The 7,332-nt window shown below is 40.6% G+C and overlaps 1 protein-coding gene across 12 annotated transcripts in view; it reads right to left on the bottom strand.

Moving 5' to 3' along the window:
* Positions 1-7,332, bottom strand: part of LOC147033852 (uncharacterized) — a 48,760-nt gene that overhangs the window by 39,957 nt on the left and 1,471 nt on the right. For 10 of the 12 annotated variants that reach the window (XM_085871941.1, XM_085871943.1, XM_085871934.1 and 7 more), the window contains exons 1-3: positions 5,600-5,962; positions 4,201-4,355; positions 2,198-2,726 (exon numbers count right to left, since the gene is read on the bottom strand). In XM_085871941.1, the coding sequence (XP_085728067.1) occupies positions 2,465-2,726; positions 4,201-4,355; positions 5,600-5,656 (474 nt within the window). In that variant the 5' untranslated portion in view covers positions 5,657-5,962 and the 3' untranslated portion in view covers positions 2,198-2,464. Of the gene's footprint in view, positions 1-2,197; positions 2,727-4,200; positions 4,356-5,599; positions 5,963-7,332 lie in introns of those variants that run through there. The other 2 variants (XM_085871935.1, XM_085871946.1) reach the window with 1 other exon arrangement.

The raw sequence follows: 7,332 nt of genomic DNA on the forward strand, positions 1-7,332 counted from the left end.
CTCTGTCCCCCTTCTGCCCCCCCCACCGCAAATATCTGCCCTCCCTTCCCCCTTTCTTCCCATTTTTAACAAGGTGCTCATTCCCGTTCGTTAAGAAAAACGATAAAAGTAAATATCGATGGGACAATGTTCAATTCGTAATTTCTCAAGTTCCCTCATAAGTTCACTCAATGATAAGAAAAAACATACAAGGTCATCCGTAATGGGGAAAAATGTTGTAGGGTTGGACTCCACATCGGACATTCTGCTTTGAGTCACCTAACAATGAATGGAGGCCCTGATAATCATACATGAGATCAGGGCAGTCACTCTGGACATATCTCACGCTTTTGATGCAGTCTGACATTCTGCCTTACTATCCAAACTCTCTTCCTGTAAAGGCCAACTCCATACATGACTGAATGACTTCCTCCTCTCTCGTAACCTTTGTGTGGCATTCAATGGAATCTTTACATCTCATCACCCTGTCAAGACTGGAATGCCCAAGCAGTGGGCCGAGTTCTATTCCTGATCTTCAACAATGATCTCGCTGACTCTGGAAAATCCTCTTTATCTATTTGCTGATGACTCCACCCTCTGCCGTGACATCAATTATCCTTCAGGAAGGCAGGCTGCAGCATCTGCCCTCTCTTCAGGCCTTGGAAAAAAATCACAAGCTGGCCAAAGACTTGGAATGTCTTTCAATCTGACAAATCTCACGCTCTTATTTCATTTCTCTCCAAAATTATAGTCTGACAAACCACAACTCTTGTCCCACCTCCTCCCGCAAATCTACTTTCTTACCAATCCTCTTCAGGAAGTTCATTCAATCAAGCTCCTGGGCTTCACTATCAGCAATGATATTTTTAGGGCAAACCACATTTCAAAGTTGGCCTCCGAAGCCATTCTCCGAATGACCACACTCCGTCATACAAAGTCCTTCCTTGGCACACCTGAACTCAAATCCACCTCCAAGGGCTTCATGAGCAACTTGGTGGAGGACTTTTCTCTATCCTCTGGGCTGGTTCCCGTCTCACATCTCTCCCTGCTTGATGCTGTACAAACCACGGCCTTAAAGATCATTGGAATTTCCCTCACTGAATCTGAGTCGAGGACGAACCTATGGCTGTCACTTCATTGCCGCAGACAGGGCAATGGTTTCTCTGTCTTTGACCACCTCATTTCCAGGATTGCACGTTCTGATCTTTCTGTGCTTTGTCACCCCCAGGTTTCTGCAGGGCTCACAAGGTCCACCATCAACCCCCTTCTTGTGAAACTATCAAAATCCAGGTCACTGCACACATCCAATCATTAGTTCCTCTTTTTCTTGCCTAAAGAATCAACTTCTATCTCCTGTTCAATCGCATTCTTCCTTCCAGGTTTTCAAGACAGCTGTTCGCCACCATCTCAGGTCATCACCATTTGAACAACATGATCTTTTCTGCCCTTGTTAACCCTGCCCAAATCCCTCCTCTGTTAAATTTTTCAGTCTTCCCTCCTGGGAGTTTCCTTATGTCCATCTTGTCCATGCCATGCATGTTTTGCTTCCTGTTTTAGTCTGTTATATCCTAATGCCGCTGTTAGTCTGTGAAGAGCAGTGTGGCAGCTCTTCCACGAGCCTCGACTATGTGTACAAAAAGACCCTTCAGACAGCGAAGACACTTTAAGATCCCTCAAACCTCAAATACTCTTCAGCTCCTCTATATCACGAAACACAGCCTCACTACGACCGCCCTTCATCAGGAGAAGAGCGTCCATTCCACAAGGCTATTCATGTTCATTTAAAATGTAGTTTGAGCATTCCTCTTATAACCGCTCACCAGAGATAGGTGACTTTCCTCAAATTACACTGTGATTGTCTTCCTGATCAAATTTTGTGCAAACTTTACAGAAACAGGGGTATTGGAATTTAAAAATACTTTCAGGAATCATCGAGGATTCAACAAAAGTCGAAAAGCAAATAAATAACACAATCACGACACAGAAACAAAACACTGAAATGAAGCAGAATTTTCTGAAAAAATTGGAGAATTTGGTAATGCGGTGACACCGGCATTGTTAACACAGCAACGCCAACCATGATATGATTATTCTCTGAACGTAAAACAAAGTTATTCCAAAATTAATCATAATTATGTTAAATGGGAAGAGGAAAATAAAGAGGAAACTTGGCAAAATGAAAACATCAATCAATGCACAAACTAACTTGAAAGCTCACCTGCTGGGACAACTTGCACCTTATTGTGGAGATCAACTCTCAGCTCATTCCCGATGTTTCCAGCCTCGACATTGTCATTGTCAAAAGTCACAGTCACATTCAACATCCTCACAATCACAGGACAAAAACACTTCATGCTTCCTCTGGGAACCATAAAAAAAGGGAAATTGAATAATTAAAACAAATGAATGTAATAGAAAAATATTGGGAAAAAATAAATAACTGAAAATTGGGAAATAAAAAAAAAAAATTAAAAAAAATAATGATTCAAAAAGCAGGACACCAAGGCCACCAAGACGAAACACTCAATGTTTCCGTCCAGGAACCATCTTCACATTCAGAATTGTCATCATCCTCACATTCACACTCATTGTCATCATCCTCACATTCACACTCATTGTCATCATCTTCACAATAACAATCACAATCATGATCTTCACAATCACAATCATCTTCGTCATCTGCACAATCACAATCATCGTCATGATCTTCGCATATGCCTTCATCTTCATCATCTTTGTTGTCTTTTCTAGCAACACACACAATAATGAGCAAAACATTGTTTTAGAGAACATTTCACTGTGTTGGTAAAATGAAGCAAGAATAGCATGGGCAGCCATGATTATAAATATAAATATATACACTACTGTGAAAATGACTTGTACAGTGTGTGTGTTTATGTGTGTATGTGTGTGTGTGTGTGTGTGTGTGTGTGTGTGTGTGTGTGTGTGTGTGTGTGTGTGTCTCTGCATGCGCACGCACATACGGGTATATATATATATATATATATATATATATATATATATATATATATATATATATATATATTTTTTTTTTTTTTTTTTTTACAGTGCCTATCGAAAGTCTTTACCCGATTTCAATTTTTTCACTTTTTCTTGCCTTATCGCCTGGAATTGAATTGCATTAAACCAGACTTTTTCTTCCTTTATTGACACACCGTAACCAACAACTTCCAAGTGAAAATCAAAACAAAATTTCTGATTTAATGTAATTTAATTCCAGGCAATAAGGCAAGAAAAGATGAAAAATTTGAACGGCGGTGTGCACTTTTTAAAGGCATTGCAGAAAAAAAAATTACGAATGATATGATATGATTTTTGTGTATATATATGTATGTATGTATGTATGTATGTATGTATGTATGTATATATATATATATATATATATATATATATACATATATATATATACATACATAAATAAAAGCATGGTGTTGGCTTCATGGTTTGGGTGGTGGGCTTGGGATCTGAGGGTCCTGAGTTCAAATCCCACTCAGCCGTTGAATAAATACCAGGTGGGGTTGACTGCCTGTTATTCTTCCGAGGTTGGCAAAATAAATTCCAGCTTACTGGTATCCTGTGGCGGAGTGTCGACCCGTCCAGGATTGTGCCCAATAGCCAAGGAGACTGCGAAGGCAGCACCAACGCTCTGCACAGAGCATGGTTGCAATGGTTGTGTGTATATATATATGTATATATAAACATATGGACATAAAGACCCGCCCACATCTCTCTCCTGTGAATGGAGGGAATAGCCAATCAGCTCTCATCTCATCGATTAAACCCAGGTGGCTCGGATTGTGTTTATGATTGATCCCTCCCACACTCCTCCAACTGAATAAGTTGTGTAAAGCAACCCAAGAAGACTTACTTGAAGTAAGTGGGACACTGTTTCAAACCCTTCCCACATTTGCAAACCCTCAACATACACACACACACACACACACACACACACATATATATAGGTATGTATATATGTATATATGTATATATATATATATATATATATATATATATATATATATATATATATATATATATATATCAAATAATAACATATTTGCAGCAGAAAAGAGGTTCATTGGGATCATCGGTTGCTGTTCTGAGTTAAGTTCCAGAATAAAAATGAATCCTTGCGAAGAGGAACAGCAAGAAGTAAATGAAGGTCACCAAAGAAGAAAAATATCAGAATGTGCTGTTTACCCGAAGTGTTTGTGTAGCAAGGGATAGATGTTGATGACCAAGTCCACGAGAAGGACGAAAAGAGAGATCACTCCAATTGCATGCTCAAAGCGTCCCCAGAGCGACATCAGTTGTCCCATGTCCAACGTCCCAAGAAAGGAACGTTCACCAAAGATCTGTGGACAAGGAATTGACAAGTTTTATGAAATCATGTTATTTGAACGAGCAAGTTTCCCATGCTCAGACGGGATTCAAAACGGGGTCGTGATGAAGTCGGAAAAAATGCAAATGTCATTGAGCACACAACCTGGGAACATTAATTCGCATTAATTGCCACAAATGAATCAATTTAAATGCTCCAATGGCGGCAATTTGCTCCGTTTTAAAATGTTTCTTCAATCGATGAAGCTCCTTGATAGCTCGGTTCCCTTATAATAATTTGTATTGGTGTCAAAGTCAGTGACTTATTGCAAATTAATAGTGGGATGACACCATGGGTGTGTCCCGTTGGTAAGTGGCTTGGTCGTTTCACAGTGATCAAGGAAACACTCCAATGGAAGGGAGTGCTGGGCTGAACAACACGGTGGTCTCCAAGGAAACATTACTATCGTGGAACTCGAGCACATGCTGGCCTGGCCGTCATTTTCAGTTTTACTCGATGTTCTTGTGACAACTTCCCCAAACAAATTGATTGTGTTCGCAACAGCTACAGAGCATCTTGAATCGGGAAAGAAAGATAAATAAATGGGGAGTCAGAAGGGGGAGCTCGACCACCAAGATTATCTGTGGACCTTCCACTGTGCATTTTGGAGAGGGAGGTGATGGAGATCGAATTTGGATGTTTGTAGATTTTAAAGAATTGGGTTGAAAAGTGGAAGTCACAATAAAAGTCTGAACTGCATGTTTCAATATTGTCCTCTCTGAAAGCACAATTGAAGAAATAACCAGGAATCGTTTCAAATCTGACCATGGTGGCCATTTTGCAAACACAAGTGGGCATGTTCCATCAACAAGCAGCTTTCTTTCTGCTCACCACACACCTCCTTCGATTGCTTTTCTCCATTTGCTTAGCATCTTACAAAGTTGTTGTGATGGAAGTGTGTCCGCCGTGGTCTGAAAGAAGTTGGCCGACATAGTCGGAAAGAATCTGGCCACCGAAGTAGGAAAGACCTGGCCGCTGGAATAGGAAAAATCCTGGCTGCGTAGTCAGAAAGAACCCTGGATGCCATGGTCAGAAAGAACCTGGTCACCTTCGACAGAAAGAACCAGGTCACCGTCGTCAGAAATAACCCTGGGCGCCGTCCTCTCTGAACGCCGTCCTTTCCTTTCCTGTAACTTCCTCTCTGAACTCATCAATCAGATTTTTAACCCTTTACCCTCCGTCCATCATCGACGCTCTTTCTCTACGTTTCCCACTCACCTGGTAAGATCCGTTCACGGCCCACACTCCGCGACGCACCTGGTGCACCGGAAACATGTTTTGAAACAACACAAGTATTCCACGAGTTTCCTTTAAAATAACTCAGGAGCACAACGAAAATCCAGCACTTCGCTGCAACAAAAGTGACGGAATGAACTGAATGTTCTCACAAAACAAACGGAACAATGCATCCCGCCGATGGGCTTTGTGACGCTGCAGTCATTGTTGTCATGGGAACTGAACTGATTTCAAAACAAACTGATTGCATTGTCGTTTGCATCGTTCCGTCATTATCTGATGTAGTATTATATCACGTGTTGTAATGTCCATGTACAAGTATTACGCTATTTGTTGAATTTTGTTGAAGTTGTCAGAAATGGGAAACGAAGTTGGGATGAGAGATGTCAGTGAGAGCGTCACAAGAATGTGGGCGGGGCGTTCAAAGGGGGCGGGGCGTAAATGTTTCCTTCGTATTTGCATACATAGTAAGTAGATAGTCCTTTATTAAATTTTTCGGTTTGTTGTGGAATCACAAACACGTCCAATGCTGCACGACCACTTGTGTTTGTATTCTTCTGATGGTCAAAAACGAACTGAAAATGAAGCTTGAACTGGAAAGAGCTGAAACAGGCCGGACGTTCCCCTCCAGGTGTTCCCTTCATGCTCAGATGTTACCTCCAAATGGTCCGAGGTCATGATCGGTTCAGATCAATCAAAACACTGTTTGTGTGTTCAACAGATACATACATGTACACACATACAAACACACGTACACATGTACACACATACATGTACACATGTACACACATACATACATACATGTACACATGTACAGATATATATGTACACACATACATACATACATGTACACACATACATTTACACATGTACAGACATACATGTACACATGTATATATACACATGTACACATGTACATATACACGTACATGTACACACATACAAAATACGTACACATGTACACACTATATGTACACACATACATACACACGTACACATATACATGTACACACGTGCACACATACATGTACATACATCCAAACACGTACACATGTACACACATACACACGTACAAACACACGTACACACATGTACACACGTACAAACACACGTACACACACATGTACACATACATGTACACACGTACACACATGCACGTACACACATACATGTACACAGTACACACATACACGTACACACGTACATGTTCACACGTACACACATACATGAACACACGTGCACACATACATGTACATACATACAAACACACGTACACATGTACACACGTACACACGTACAAACACATGTACACACATACATGTACATATACACACGTACAAACACACGTACACATGTACACACATACATGTATACACGTACACACATACATGTATACACACACACATACACGTACTCACATACACGTACACACACACGTGCACACCTACATGTACACACGTACACACACACATGTACACACACCTTATTTAATATTGTCCATGTGAATTTTGAAGCATGTAATTAAATAATTAAGCCCCTGACTTGATGTAAAAACTGTTTTATTATCAAAATAAATTTCCATTCTCCCTTTACAGAACAATTGCCGTTTACCAACGAAATACCCAATGAACGACAGAAAGATTAACTTCAGATATGAGAACTCAAATTCAGCTCCAGTGATCCATCAAAGTAAAACTACACGGCCGACACCTCAC

This window comes from Eptatretus burgeri, chromosome 1 (genome assembly GCF_056783735.1).
Source record: "Eptatretus burgeri isolate ZD-2024b chromosome 1, Ebu_testis_v1, whole genome shotgun sequence".
Lineage (NCBI taxonomy): Eukaryota > Metazoa > Chordata > Myxini > Myxiniformes > Myxinidae > Eptatretus > Eptatretus burgeri.